Source organism: Saccostrea echinata, unplaced genomic scaffold, assembly GCF_033153115.1.
Source record: "Saccostrea echinata isolate AGI-Se365-2 ecotype Australia unplaced genomic scaffold, CSIRO_AGI_Sech_v1 ptg000054l, whole genome shotgun sequence".
Taxonomy (NCBI): domain Eukaryota; kingdom Metazoa; phylum Mollusca; class Bivalvia; order Ostreida; family Ostreidae; genus Saccostrea; species Saccostrea echinata.
In genome coordinates this window covers 54,663,959-54,680,000 of record NW_026889803.1, presented here as the reverse complement: position 1 = coordinate 54,680,000, position 16,042 = coordinate 54,663,959, and the positions used below count along the sequence as shown (strand labels likewise).

At 33.2% G+C, this 16,042-nt stretch overlaps 1 protein-coding gene across 8 annotated transcripts; it reads left to right on the top strand.

The window, feature by feature from the left end:
* The first annotated feature begins 1,112 nt into the window (after positions 1 to 1,112).
* LOC133205639 (TNF receptor-associated factor 4-like) lies at positions 1,113 to 15,601 on the top strand. Of its 8 annotated transcripts, none has more exons than XM_061341478.1 (7): positions 1,113 to 1,278; positions 6,897 to 6,948; positions 12,311 to 12,415; positions 13,378 to 13,542; positions 13,708 to 13,869; positions 14,119 to 14,274; positions 14,635 to 15,601. In XM_061341478.1, exons 1-7 carry the CDS (start codon positions 1,136 to 1,138, stop codon positions 15,247 to 15,249), a joined length of 1,398 nt encoding a protein of 465 aa, XP_061197462.1. In that variant the 5' UTR covers positions 1,113 to 1,135; the 3' UTR covers positions 15,250 to 15,601. The 8 variants fall into 8 exon arrangements, with proteins under 8 accessions (XP_061197462.1, XP_061197464.1, XP_061197465.1 ...); XM_061341480.1 differs by lacking the exon at positions 1,113 to 1,278 and adding an exon at positions 1,612 to 1,649; XM_061341481.1 differs by lacking the exon at positions 1,113 to 1,278 and adding an exon at positions 2,344 to 2,388.
* The last annotated feature ends 441 nt before the right edge of the window (positions 15,602 to 16,042 follow it).

Here is a 16,042-nt window from a genome sequence, read left to right as displayed (position 1 = left end):
TGGAATTTAAATTTAATCAAAATTGTGGTTTTATCTAAATGATGAAATGTGTGTATTAAGTTCAAAATAAAACATTAATTGCTAACAGCGGTTTTAATTAAATTGAATATGGCTGATTAAAAAAATACTCTCTAGATGTTCTGCAGTGCTCAGGCAAGATAATTACTAGTATTCTCGGGGGATTGTTGAAGCTTTCATCCTTTAATTCTAAGCCTATAATAGGTAATTTTCAAATCTATAGTATATTTTTATAATTATTTCATTCCTACATAAAGTTAGGAATCTATCTCACCACCCCAGCGACAAGAATAATTATACTTTGTATACTATCAAAATATATCTTGCTGCCTATTGAAACAGCATACAAAATTTTAAAATAATATAAGTAGTATATTTTCCATAAACTATGGAAAGTCAGCATGTACATTAAAAGGATAAGGTTTTGTATTATTTTAGATACCCTTCTCTTTGATTTTATAAATGTTAAATTACTCAGATTTCTGTTAATGAAACACACAGATAAATCATATAGTTTGGTCATTGTATGCCTTCAAGACGAACGGCATTTTTAAAGAATTCTTTCAAATTATTCACAGCAAATTAAGTCTCTTGAAATGAACAGGTTTATTTATCCATTGCGGCCAACTTTGAAGAAAAATAAATTATACATGTACATGTATGTTATCTGGACTTATGACCTGCAGGGGAATAAATTCTTTTTTTGTTGGAATTGCGAACATGGTGTGAACGTGTGTTCTGATAAAGATTGCTTAATCTCGAGATGCTAACTTGATAAATGGTTTCATGGTAATTTGTATCACAACACCCCTGGGGAGTTTTTACCATTCAGATTCAAACATCCATGTAATACGGTCTAACTGTGGATAGTTCAAACAAACTCTAAACAGATCAATTTCTCTTATGTTCTGGCTTTTCTTTATCATACATTTCCAGGTGTGACTGTTTTGACTGGACATTATTTAGAACTGCTAGGTTAATGTCTTCTCCAAACCATCTTTTTTTCTTGTGAAGATAACCAGTCTTTACTTTACATAATGCCACAATAAAAGGTTCATTTTTTCTCCCGCGTCGTTAGTGATTGTCGTGGTTACTTTCGCTTTGCCATTCTGCCAGGATGCCTGGACACGGCTGCACGTTTCTCACGCGCCTAGACCCCCACCACTTCTGCCCTCTCTGTCATCTTCCCTTGAAGGACCCCGTTATCATTTCATCGTGCGGACACAGATTTTGTGACGTTTGTCTTCAAGAATACTTCAGGTGAGAGAGAAATGTTCCTATTTTTAGGTGTTAGATGATTTCAGATTGAATCAGCTGTTGTAATTTATCTATGTTAAGGTATTTCAACGTGTACACATTATGTGACAATGTCCTATTTAGGAACATGATGTGATCTTCTTAATTTTTTTTTATGTTATTTTTAAATGAAACGAAATTTGAGAGAGCAGGGAAGACCGTTTTAAATCTATTTTGGTGAGATGACTTGATTATGCTAATAAACACTGTTGTTTTGCACTTTTTGTAAGTAAAAATAAAAGAAAGTGATGACTTTAAATGCACATAGTATAAAAGATATATATTGAGATGTTTTCTTTATTTACAAAAAGAATGAGAGGCAGAAAACATTTCAAGTAAGTTAAGATTAAATTATTTATATACTATACAGTATATATTTGAATTATTTGTTCACAATATATGTTTTGTTAGAATAGTTATAAATCAGTTGATCACAATGTGTAATCTAGGTACATGTATGTATCATCTAATTCCAAGGTGTGTAGGATATGGTTTTTGCTTTCAGAATTATTACAATAAAATATTAATATCTTATTGATTGGGGCTGTGAGGTTTTTATCGCCACTTAATGGTGTGTGATGAATGCTGGACATTAATTCAATATAAACAGGGCAGGTGCCTGGATATGATACACAAATTACCTTAATTGATTCACGGCTCTATGTGGACCACTCAATAAACTGCCCACAGCAATGGACTTTTTATACTGCTATTTATTAGTGATAAAACAAGCACCTGCTAAATCAATACTAAACTAACAAAATGTCATCCCACTTTATGACAGAAAAAGCAATAATTATCTGATTTTAAGATTTTGTTTTTCTTTGTGTTCTCATATAAAAGCATTATATGAAGAAAACATCTTTCACAGGTTGGTTCTTTTTTTTCTTTGTGAGGCTTGTATAAGGAGACAGACAATTTGTTTAAATACACCCATCAGAGTGTGATGTAAAATTTTTGAAAGAAAAAAATGTAATTTAAGTGTGAACAAAACATTTCCTCCCTTTTATCTGTGTGAAGGTGATCTGCCATGGAGCCAGTTTGTCAAGACCTAGTGATCTTTGAGCTGACATGGTGAGATTTTGAGGGGATTTCCTGTTTATTTTGGAGTGTGTTATTGGGGTATAGTGAATAAGAAATATCTTCAATCTTTGCCATTCTGTGGTCACCCATTTCTAATCCTTCTGAATTACAGTATCATTGATTTAATGCACAGGAAGTCCTTAATACGTATTGACAGAACAGCTATTTAAATATTGGTATTTGGCATGACATATGATAGTTATTCTGAGCCACTTGGGTAAAATTAGTCTAAAAATTATTTCTTTAATTTGGTTTAGAGCACAACATAACAGTTAATATTCTGAGCTACTTGCAATTTAAAAAGATAGAAATTTAAGCCCAATTATGATTTAAGTTCGAATTCAAGGGAACTAATTAAGTTATTTAATAAATCTGAATGACTTACACTTTGTAGAAGTTTGTTACATTTTACCACTGAAGTTGAATCATCCTCATTTGTATGTAAATCACTTTAAACATTTGCATATATAATGCAGATCAAAAGGTTTTTCATTTTTCCTCATATACATGTAGGTAATTTTTTTTTTTAAGACGTGATGTATTAATGATCAGTCATTTTATTCCCTAAATCATCCACCATCCAAAATTAATGCTGTACATCTAAAGCTCCACATGTCTAAGTTCCTTCAATATTTCTGTTATCAATTAAGTGTGAAAATACAGTTTAAGTGGCAGATGTCTTTGATAGGTTATCAACCTATCTTTGCATGTTTTATACCCAGGGGGCCATACAGATAATGAAATATGAAACATATGCACAAGTAAATATCAACAAATAGGCCAATAATTAATTTATAACCACTTATTTCTTCATGCATTGGACTAATTGTTGAATTCAGAGGCTATAGGTAAGTCATTGGATCATTATTGAGATGAACATTTTAACATTTCCAGGTTTCACTTTGTAATCCACATATATTTTTGCCTTCAACCATGAAAATATGACTACCGGTATATTAACTTCTCAGCTGATAAGGGTGTATGGTGAATTGAAGATACCCCACATTGTTTATAGTGAACTGTGTCTTTTGTTTTATGTACATAGATTTATGGAACGTAATAAACATGATATGGGAAAACATTATCTTAACTTAGGGTGCTTGAACATGGGAAAAATTTATGTAGAGGTGTAATTTCTTTTAAAGCAGAAATATATGTCTCCACTGAAGACATGATAATTTTTACATATAGTACAACCAAGCTAAAATGACCTCCTGCTTGTACTAGGTATGCAATTGTAAGTGAATGTTGCTGACAGAAGGACAAAAATTGATCTGTCTAAAAAAACCCAGTTCTCATTGATCCTAGTTGTTGTCACTAAGAAGATGAGGTCTGCGGAGAAAAAGGTGTGAAAGATAAAAAAAAAAAAAAGTTGACAGCAAATATTGATATTTTTTGTATTCTTGATCATAGAAAATTAATGATTTGCTTGTATGGCAGTAAGGATTTTTTTATTTGACATATCAGAAAGGAACACACTGTGTCTCATTTATTGATGATTTGACTGTAAAGATAGGAAAGCACCCTGCTGATTTGAATAAGTGTCCATTAATTAATTTATTGTATGTGTGAATAAAATGTACATTGTATTGTCAGCCCTGTTGGGAAATCAAGCTTATACTGTGGCCAGTAGCCTTCAAAGGAATTTTTATAGACATTTCCTGGAAAAGGTTTGCAATGTAATTACACAGATGTACATGCATTTTAATTAATCATAGTGCAGTTTGATCATAGAAGTTCTTCATAGTTTCTCATTCAAATCAAACTGCAAAACTGGTTATCTATAAATTTCTTCTGGCAGGTGAAACCATAGGTTTTGCTATTTAGCAATTCATATTTGGATAGCAGGTGATAAGACAATAAGATGTATTGCAGAATTTTAAAAAGAAAAAGATGTTTGTATGGAATTTAGTGGAGCTGCTTTGTTTAACATGGGGAGGATATTGACACAAATAAAGTTAGCACCTGCCCCCAAGCTTAAACTGTAAATAATCTCTGAAAAGATCAAACAAATATTTTCAAAATGAACCCAATCTGCCTCCAAAATTTTATAATTTTCTTCATATTCCAGTCCATTTTTTGTAGTTATTGTTCCCCTTTGTTATATTTGATCTGACCGGGGCCTGAACGCGTGCCGATGCTCTGCGAATTACGGTATCCCAACAAAACACCCTTTATGGTCAATTGAGGCAAAAGTTCAAAATAAGCGTGAAGATTTAAATGCTGGCAGCTGTGTCGTGTGCCTCCTGGAAAATTAACCAATCAAAACGGCAGGTTTTGTCACCTACAGTTAATCCCCATCTGTCAGATTTTGGGGAGAAATCTAGCATTTTTGTCCTTTCTGGGTTTATTTTAACTTGTCCTCTGTAGGAAGATGGGAGTAGAGGAACTGTCTCCTCAGGTCCAGAGAAATGATCTGTACAGGGCTAGCCTTAAACTTCTGCAACACATCAAACAGTAAGATATATTCTAATATATTAATTACTTAGTGTAATTAGAATTAATTCCATGTATGAAACTGGTAGATTTGAGGTAAAACCAGAAATTTAATTTTTTCGAAGTTTAAATTTGTTGTATCTAAAATGGTATAAAAATCAGCTCCATAATGAAGTGAAATTGTTTGTTGATTTTCTTGAAAAAATAAGATAAGACATCAATAAACTTGTCAGACTAGTAATCAGTTGTGTAACTGCTTTTACATTTAAGTGTAATATTACATTGTATCTTTGAACTGCATGGACAGGGAAGCCTCTGTCTTCCTGCTTCAGGCCAGTGTAAGAGCATTTCTGTGTCCAGTGTCACTTAAGTACATGATTATGTATCAATTAACAGCTGATTATTAATAACGCTGTCAGCTGAGGTGAGATATGGAAGTAATATTCTCTCTTGTAAATGAAGACAAACATCTGTGCAACTGGAAATAAAAAAGCAAGATTGGATGTGATCAATATTTTATGCCTCTTGGATAAAAATCTCAAACTGTCGATCAATACACAATGTGTGGTTGATTTCAGTGGCTGGGTCTATTTCCTGGGTAGAGTTAACTGCGTTTTATGAGCTATCCACTTTAGCATAATTTTCACAGCAAGGAGCCAGAGGCTAAGTCATGGTCAGAGGTTTGGACCTTCCCTCATGAGTAGCAGGGACAAAGAGGATTTGTTGTAGTCTGTAACCACTAATTACCATCTTGACAGGGGAGCTTTAATTCAGGGATTTGGAGGGTGTGTGTTTGATAGCAAGGTGACTTTTAACTTGAGAGAGTAAAGGATTTTTATGATGGAGTTGTTGATTTTTACCCATCCTCAGTGAATGTGGTATTTAGATAGTTTTGTTGCATGACTGTAAATAATGTGTACTTTCAGTGTGTCAAGTTTTATAATATCAAAATGTGTATGATTATTATTTTTCACTCTTTGATGGGTGTTCAATATTTAGGAAAACTTTCTGGTTTGGAAAATTTTAATACTTCTTTTGCTTTTATTTTGTAACAAAAGAGTGTTTTCATATATAATTTCAAAATTCCTGATGCTCATTGTAGTGTAGGACAATTGGTACCTACATATATTGCCTTTCTTTGGCTTTCATTCAAGGTTTTCTGATTTAATTACATGGTTCTTTTCTTAAATGTTTTTTGCACATATTGCATCACAGTCTTGTTTAATTTGACTTTTAGTATATAGAAACCTTCAGATGGAACTTCTTTTTAAAAATACCTACATGAAATTTTATTTGTATTATCATATTTAATATGATGAATGTTGGCAACAGACTGCAGTGAACTGTCGGCTACATCTGCCTTTAGATCTGCATGTTGAATTACAAAAAAAAAATCGATGGATAAATTTGCCTAAGAGAGTAGCAATTAAAAATGTCTCAAACTTGTTATGATATTTGAATAATCTGTTAAATTTGGAATGATTATATTTTCTGGATCAATATGATATCATTATTTAGCCTAAATCTTCCATTACCCACTGATTCATTCCCTTTAGGAAAGCAATTTAACTACATTTATATCAAGATGTCATTAAAAGTAGAGGCTGTTTGGTATTTGATATTGGTCAAACATTATATAGACTGAGGTAGTCAGAAGGATTCCAGAGATTTGTTTAGGATGGCTGAACACTTTAATGTTTTACACTTTCGCTGCTCTAAATTATTCTCTTTGTTTGTTATAAGTAAGGTTTCTTTGTGGAATATTGTCTCTCTTTAAATGGATTTGGTTGGCTATTAACAGAGCTTTGACAATCTGTTGGTCTATGAAAGTATGTAACAAATATTGATTCACTATTCCACTGATGTGCTGATAATGTGCATTTTAGTTATTGTAGTGGTAGAGTATCTGCATATAAAGTGCATTGTTTTTATTGAAGTCGTGGAGTATCCACTTATAATGTGCATTGTTTTTATTGTAGTCATAAAGTATCCACTTATAATGTGCATTTTTGTTACTCTAGTGGTGGAGTATCCACTTATAATGTGCAGTTTTTTTATTGTAGTGGTGGTGTTTCCAAATGTCCAGAGGATGATACACCTTTGGATTATGCACAGGTAAGACTTCATTCTAATTTTTCACAGGTCAATTTCTTACTGCTACTTGATTCAGAGCAATATTATATTTATCAGAACATAATGGACTATGTTTCCTGTCCTACTGAGGCTAAATAAAATGTGAAGGAGGTCAATTACAATGAGACATGCTGAGGCCATATCCATGTCTTTGTGCGTTCTCCACGGCATCAGGCAAATGATGCCGTATCAAGGAGGCAGTTGATGGAAGCAATTCCAATAATGCAATGCTTCTGCATATAGGATACTGTCATTAAGAAATTGGGGTTATTGAGTGTAGTCTTGGGCTGCTTTAATGAGATCAGTATTAGAATCCATTACTGTGATGGCTGATTTGTAACATCAATCTTTACAGCTCTGTGCATGCACTCTTGTTTTTTATTAATAAGACTTCCAATCAATACATGCTTGTATCTCCAGCATAATCTGGACCAAACATCAGGGAGTTTGGGTATGGAAATCTGTACTTTGTCCTGCTCTGAAGTGGCTTGTGAGGGCTAATTATAGAGATAAGAATCTAATTTGAGGCTTATTTTACTGATTAGCTGCTGGTTGGTCCATGCACTACTGGTTTACTCATCCATCATTTAAACTGTCCATATGATTGAAGCTTGACCTGATAGGCTTAGTTTTAGTTTAGATGATGAACTGGACACAGTTTTGACAGAATTTCTATGAAGTTTAAGGTAAGGAAAATGGTTCTTCAGTGTATAACATATGCTTCTTACATCATACTTTTTTGCATGACAATATTTGGTCTGTCATTTGTCAAATTGACTGTGAACTGACCTGGGGCAATAATGAGTCATGCCACCTTGTTCTGTTATGATAGGGTATCTGTTGATGCCTCAACAAGAACTGGCAATTCTAGGCTTATCTATACAATATACCTATATTTGTTAAGACCAGACAATTAGGAGATAGTCACTTCTGATAGTGGGTGATCATGGGTGGACGTAAAGGCTGCTTGGCTGGGAGTAAATCATTTTGAGTGGTCAGGATAGATTATGTCATAAGGAGAAGTTGAAAGGATGACCCTACAGATAAACGTCTGATAATGTGCTAGCCCACCAACATTATACACCATAAAACATCATTATAGACCCTCATCAAAGGTCAAGAGAGGAGAGAGGTCCAAACCAGCATGTACATGTTAAAAGTAACATGGGGACTATGACAGTGTTGGGACATGTTATTGGAGCAGTCCTGTAAACTGATAATAGGATGGTATAAATGGAGGGGAGTCTGGGTGATGAGGTAATTATGGCTCTCTTTGATAAATTCTTGTTTCTACCAAAGGACTTTGTTTTGCAAGAAAAGTACAGTCTTTGTAATTAAGAACTGATGGTTCTTGATGTGGATTTTGGTGTAAATCTCTTCTGTACATCTCAAAATTTTGCTTAATTGCTTCTCATTGATTTACAATTAAGGGATGAATGCAGATTATATTAGACAGGGTGCAGAGATGATGTAGGTTCAGCATGGAGTTCTTGTCCTCATTTATTGCATTTGTACCAATATAACTTTTATTTATGTTTCCATACAACAATTTTTCAATTGAAGTATGTGTTGAAGATATTGTATTGTCATCTGATAGAATATGTACTATTTGAAGCAATTTTAGAGCACCTGTCTTAAATTCAGATGGCTCTTGTTGGAATACTGTTTTGATCTTTCATCCCCCCCCCCCCCCTTCCTTTTGTATAAAAGTTCATATTTTAGTGCAGTGTTGCCCACAAAGCAAATTGACTTTAGCAGAATAACAGCTAAATTACATACTGTTGGGGGTTAGGTACTAGTATTGTTTATTGTTCCATCATATTTATTCCTGTTTCATTACAAATGAATTTTTAAGATTGCAAAAAGGATCACACACATATCAAAACATTAGCAATGCTGTAGAAAAGGATCACACACATATCATAACATTAGCAATGCTGTAAAAAAGGATCAGACACATATCATAACATTAGCAATGCTGTAAAAAAGGATCACACACATATCATAACATTAGCAATGCTGTAAAAAAGGATCAGACACATATCATAACATTAGCAATGCTGTAGAAAAGGATCACACACATATCATAACATTAGCAATGCTGTAGAAAAGGATCACACACATATCATAACATTAGTAATGCTGTAGAAAAGAAAAAGGATCAGACACATATCATAACATTAGCAATGCTGTAAAAAAGGATCAGACACATATCATAACATTAGTAATGCTGTAGAAAAGGATCACACACATATCATAACATTAGCAATGCTGTAGAAAAGGATCACATACATATCATAACATTAGTAATGCTGTAGAAAAGAAAAAGGATCAGACACATATCATAACATTAGCAATGCTGTAAAAAAGGATCACACACATATCATAACATTAGTAATGCTGTAGAAAAGGATCACACACATATCATAACATTAGCAATGCTGTAGAAAAGGATCACACACATATCATAACATTAGCAATGCTGTAGAAAAGGATCACACACATATCATAACATTAGTAATGCTGTAGAAAAGAAAAAGGATCAGACACATATCATAACATTAGCAATGCTGTAAAAAAGGATCACACACATATCATAACATTAGTAATGCTGTAGAAAAGGATCACACACATATCATAACATTAGCAATGCTGTAGAAAAGGATCACACACATATCAAAACATTAGCAATGCTGTAAAAAAGGATCAGACACATATCATAACATTAGCAATGCTGTAGAAAAGGATCACACACATATCAAAACATTAGCAATGCTGTAGAAAAGGATCACACACATATCAAAACATTAGTAATGCTGTAGAAAAGGATCACACACATATCATAACATTAGCAATGTTGTAAACATATCATAACATTAGCAATGCTGTAAACATATCAAAACATTAGCAATGCTGTAAACATATCATAACATTAGCAATGCTGTAAACATATCATAACATTAGCAATGCTGTAGAAAAGGATCACACACATATCATAACATTAGCAATGTTGTAAACATATCAAAACATTAGCAATGCTGTAAAAAAGTCACTCACATATTAAAACATAAACAATGCTGTAAACATATCAAAACATTAGCAATGCTGTAAAAAAGGATCACTCACATATCAAAACATTAGCAATGCTGTAAAAAAAAAGATAACACACATATCAAAACATAAGCACATATCAAAAATATTTTTTTTCTGCAGGGCCAAAATTCTGCTGAATCACATTGTCTGTTCAATCCTCGGGTACATGTATACTCAATCAGACATAATTGCAATCTAAAATTCTTTGGTATGTTCACATGGATTTCTGGGATTACCATAGTGTATCTAAAGTGAACTTAAAGTATGCTATGACAAATTTCGGTGGAAAATCTTGTGTCCTTGAACATAGGGTAAATTTTGCAGTAAATAAATTTTATATGCAATCTAGTTCAAAATACTTGTTATTTTTGAGTTTCAAATACACTGAGTAACAGAAGGTAGCCATAGAGTGGAGGATGAAAAAAGAAGCAACATGACAAGGAGTTGTGAGATAAAACGAAGGGCATTGATTAAAAAAGAGAACGTGATATGGTATAGGTAGGGGGAGGGAGAGAACTTGGGGAGGGAATATTTGGATGGGTAAGAAAGAATTACTTGTCTATCCACCCCCAGATGCTTTGTGCTTCTGCCTAATAAGCAAATTAAAGATAATCAGTGACACAGAACCAATTTTCCAATATTTACAACCAATTTTCAATATACACATCTCTAGGTAATGCATTTCAGATCTATAATGGGTTTTTTTTTAATCTGATGTCTGCATAGGTTTATGATATCCTCTTGCTCATCATTTTGAAATATAATAACTTCCAGTATATTGACTGAATGGAATGTTGTTCCTTGCTTCTAATAAAGTATCTGTTGAATTCGTATAAAATTACTGTGATTGAGAAATTTTATAGCTATGCAGGCAATAAAAAAGGGCTTTGAATTTCTTTGGTGTCTAGTGTTAAAAAGAGCAGGAAATTTTTATTAGATGCACTAATTGTTTCCTCAACATCTTTGTGTTGTTAATATTTTCAAGCAAAATTATTTCAACTGGTACTTTCTAGCATATGGAAGAAAATGTTTTCAGTTGGAAGGAAAAAGGTAGGTAAAAGAACGGGAGGTTTTGACAGAGGATCTATTTATCTGTAATGTTATCTGACAGAGGATGATATGAGAATGGTGACAGATGCTTGTCTTTGTCAGAAAGTGCAGTCAGTATCGGAAAGTAATGGAGAATTAATCTTCAGAAATCATCAATGTGGAAAAAAATATCAATTCAGCTGGTCTTCTAATGCACTGTATTATATTTGACTAAAAATTTTATGCTGCATTATGTGGATTTGATTTCAGTCCTGAGTCTGTGGGTATGTTGTTGTGTTAAACATACTGCTAATACATGTAATACTATAGCAGATTTAAAAGGATAAAATAGTGTTAATAGATTCAACTAATTTTCAGAAATATAAGTAAGATCCTGCCTTTAAATCACCAAGTAGTTCTTATCATATATCGGAGTATAGAAACTGTCTGAGATTCAAGAGATTCTGACATTTAAAACTCTGTTTTCATAATAGATGTAGACAGAGTAAAAAAATAACTTGCGGTGGATGACAATGAAGAAAAACATTTAACCAAGTCAATAGTCTCACAAAAGAAAATTAACAAAACTAGAAAAAAAATCTAAAAGATGAACAGAAATCTAGGTGGTATATATTGTTATCCCATAACAAAGATGCATTACCCAACAACAATACTCTGTTACCCCACAACAAAGCTGTGGTCAGAGTACCAGTAGATGTATCTCTAGCATGTCTGAAACAGGCTTTGTCATTAGCATCAAAAATTCATATGAAGCTTCAGATTAAAAGCTGAGACTATGTTAATCAGGTGTGGAACAACAAAGCTTTCATCCTCTTTACCCGAGATTTTAATAATTGATTAGTTTTTTTTTAATGCATGGATATCTTGTAAAATACTGTGAGGGATATATGATAGGAACTGAAACCTTGTTTATGACCTTCAACAGAAGTTTAGCCCAACATTGCCTACAATTGCTTTTAAATTGGAGTTGACTCATTTTACATGAAAGAATACTCAGGAGAATTATTTTAAGTTTGACTTTATGGTGATGAGAATTTTTATGGACAAAACAGCAGTGAATTAGAGTATTGGAGACAACATTTGGTATGGGAGATAGAATACTCACACACACAGTGGACCATTAATACTGGTAACATATGGAGGGGGATGGCATTGTGTATCCCGATCATAGAGACTATATCTACATATAATGTCGTTACAGATTTATCCCGATGAAGATCTGACGACAGAGGTCATGAACAGCCTAGTGAGGTGTCGGAATTCTAAGGACGGATGTCGATGGATTGGGAAACTCCAGATCTTACAGGTAAAACAAACAGCCAAAGAGGGTATTCAGTGATGAAAATAGTAACATCTGTAAGCAGAGTAAAATCAGGTTAAACATACAGAGAGATAAAGGAAATTGTGAGGAGATATTTAACAAAGAATGGTTAAAAATGTCTCTAGAGTATACTTTAAGTGGATTCTTTAGAGATCGAGTTAAACAGCAGAATTTACTTGCACTACTGATTTTACCAATTTCTTCATTTCATTGAAATTTTAATATGGTATAGGAGCAAAGTAAAATCTATTTTAATAAATAGGACTAAGTTGTTTACAATTTTATGAATCTTCAGGTAATGTTGGCATTCCATTTATTTATGTATGAAAGATGTTTATACCTTAGCCGTTACACATCGAGAGGAAATATTTGTCTATCATATTTCCTTATTTGATGTGGTTCATTTATTTTTGTTTTGCTAGGGTTTGAATGTCACTGTTTTTATATTACCATGCAACACACTTTATAAATGTAACATATGGTTTCTAAATATTGATAATTTTCAAATTGTGTAATATCATAGCATGTCATCAAATATCTCTCCTCCATTTACATAGTGTCCAGCTCATCAGGTGTATAAAATATTGACACCCCATGTCTAGTTTTAAATTAAAAATTTCCAGTTTCTTAATTATTGAAAGTTTTTTTTTTAATTAAGTTGAAAGTATATGCAGATAGATGATATAGTGGTTGATTATGCAGATTTCATTACTGAAAAATTTATAAAAGGCTTCTGATTACAAGATGATGTCATAATGGATAAATGATCCTAATTGTCATCCATGTAAGATGACAATATTGATCTATATTTTTTATTTTCTTTTACAAACCTAACTAAAACAGGTTTTAAACAAAATTCATGAACAAAAATTAAACAGATGACATTTTGTGTTGTACAGTTTAAGGGGAATAACTCTAATGTATTTCTTTTCTTTTTTTCTCCACAGGCACATCTAGACGAGTGCCAGTTTGATGCTGTGCCCTGTCCTCAAAGATGTGGGGCCGTTCTGTCACGTTTAGACTTGGAGGACCACCTAGAATTTACCTGCTGTAGAAGACAGGTTGTGTGTGAATATTGTGGGAAAAAGTTTCCTGGGGATGTTTATGAAAAGGTAATTAGAGATGGAAACAATTTTCTTTAAAATAGTTGGTGCTGGTTTCTGTTGGTGCTGATGTTGCACTTTACTTACTTCATGATTAGAAATGTCATGTTTATTGGTAGAAATGTTAAGCTTTATGTACACAAGTATATATAAGACAAGAATTTATGCTTACAGCAACATTCTGGCCAGTGTATATCAGAAGTTATGTGGTGTGAAAACAAATGTGGTGCCCGCCTAGAGCGGCGTTTTCTTGGCAACCACATGAGGAATGAGTGCCACAAAAGAACGGTCCACTGTCAGTTTTGCAACAGGGAGTTTGTACAGGAAACATTACAGGTACTGTACATTGTACAGGTACTGGACAAAGAAGTGTTAATTAAAACTGTTAGTGAACTATGTTCTTATGATAAGAGAATGTTACAAAAAAGGAGTGGGAAGCTTTATATTGGCAAGCAATGGTCACTATATTTCAAGATAACAAGGAAAAAAATATTTTAATGCTAGTGATATAATACAGGAAATTTATGAGCAATGTTTTACCTAAAATGAGGAATTGTATCTGGAAGTGTTTAAATTCTTCTGTAGACTCATCAGTACCAGTGTCCTAGGTACCCTGTGGTGTGCCCCAACAGGTGTGACCCCACAAAGATCCCCCGTGAGGACCTTGACCTCCATGTCTCAGAAATCTGTCCATCAGCCACCATTTCCTGTTCATTTAAAGAGGCTGGGTGTAAGCATAAGGTAAGAGTTAACTTCCCTTTTAAAGACTCACTTGTTGGCTTTGTAAAAATTTAAAAAAAAAAAAAAAAAAAAAAAGAAAGAAAAGAAATGGGGCAAATGTCTCACAGACCCTTCTACAGCAATTCAGTGAAGTGTTAAAAAAAGAACTATGTGAAGTGAAATTTAACTTACATGGAAATTTTGAAATAATTAATCCTTCTGCAGTTGGTGTAATATCAAATTTCATCATTACCTTTAATAGCCAACTACATGTATATATCCTGAAAATTCTAAATAAGAGATCTTGACATTTATAATTAGAAAGGAAAATGTCCACTAAGGAATTTCCAAAAATAATGATTTGTGTGTTTGTTTATGCAGTGTCCAAGATTCAGCATGGAAAAGCACATAACAGATGGTGTCCAGCATCACCTTAAACTCATGTGTGACTTATCCAAAACTCAACAAACTCAAATAACTCAGCTGTGCAATGCATTGTACTCACTCACACATATCACAGATGGCGAGTTCATCTGGAAAATCTCAAACTATAAACAGAAATTCCTAGAGTCTGCATATAAAGGTGTAGAACTTGTCAGTGAGCCATTTTACACATCTAGGTATGGATACAAAATGGCCGCCTCTGTGTTCCTGAATGGAAATGGGGCAGGAGAAGGAAAATACCTTTCTGTGTACATAAAAATCCTCCCAGGTGAATATGACAACATTCTGGAGTGGCCTTTTATGTTGCCAATTTCGTTTTCCATATATGACCAGAATTTGGATTATGACCTGAGGGCCAACATCACAGAAAGCTTCGTCCCAGATCCTACATGGAAACACTTCCAGAAACCCATCAAAGACACGACTGCTCTGGGATTCGGGTACCCCAAGTTTGTGTCTCAGGAAATTCTGAAAACGAGGGACTACATCAAAGATGACAGCATTATTATTAAAGTGAAAGTAGACAATTACAGAAATTGTATGTCTCCGTGATTACCTCTGTGAAAATCAAATAACCACAGTTATGATATTTATTTGTTGTCACCTTAGTACTTGTTTTGTTAGAGTTGCAAAAATGTGCTATTCAAAATCTCTCTCTTGTCTTCTTTCTGTTATTTCTTGCCTTTAAAAATTGATGTAGATATACCATAAGTGTATAAAAGTTATTCTCCTCCAAATACATCATTGGAAGACACGTCTTATAAATACAGACAAGTCATATTAGATTGAATGATTGTTAAAAAAGGTTTATATAATCAATAAGCATTGAATGAATGAAAGACAGATTGATTGTTATTTCATGGAGCATAATGACAATATATTAAATAAAGAATGGAAAAATTTATGGAGAATTTCATTTTAATACAATGGACAAAGAGAAATGAGGGAGGCACATTAGGTATGGTAATGAGATGCCATATCTATAAATACTGATCAAAAAAATATAATAAAAACTAAAAAAGTTACTAATTATCATGTTTAATTAATGAGTTATGCTTTCTTTTTATTCCATATGGACTTTGAGTTTATATCTAATCTCTCTCTAGCCAAATATTTTCTTGGTAAGATGTGCATGTTTTTTTACCTGAAGAAAATGAAGTAGTACTCTGTAAAGCTGAAAGTGTTTCACAAATCCGACATTCCACACCAAAAATGTTGTTTAATTTGTTGTTATCATACATGTAGTAGTATGCAGAAACAAATTGTTGCTCGAAAACAACGCTGTCCTGTCTTCAAGACAATAAACTGAGAACAAACTTAAGTCAAAATTTTTAATTTTTAATAT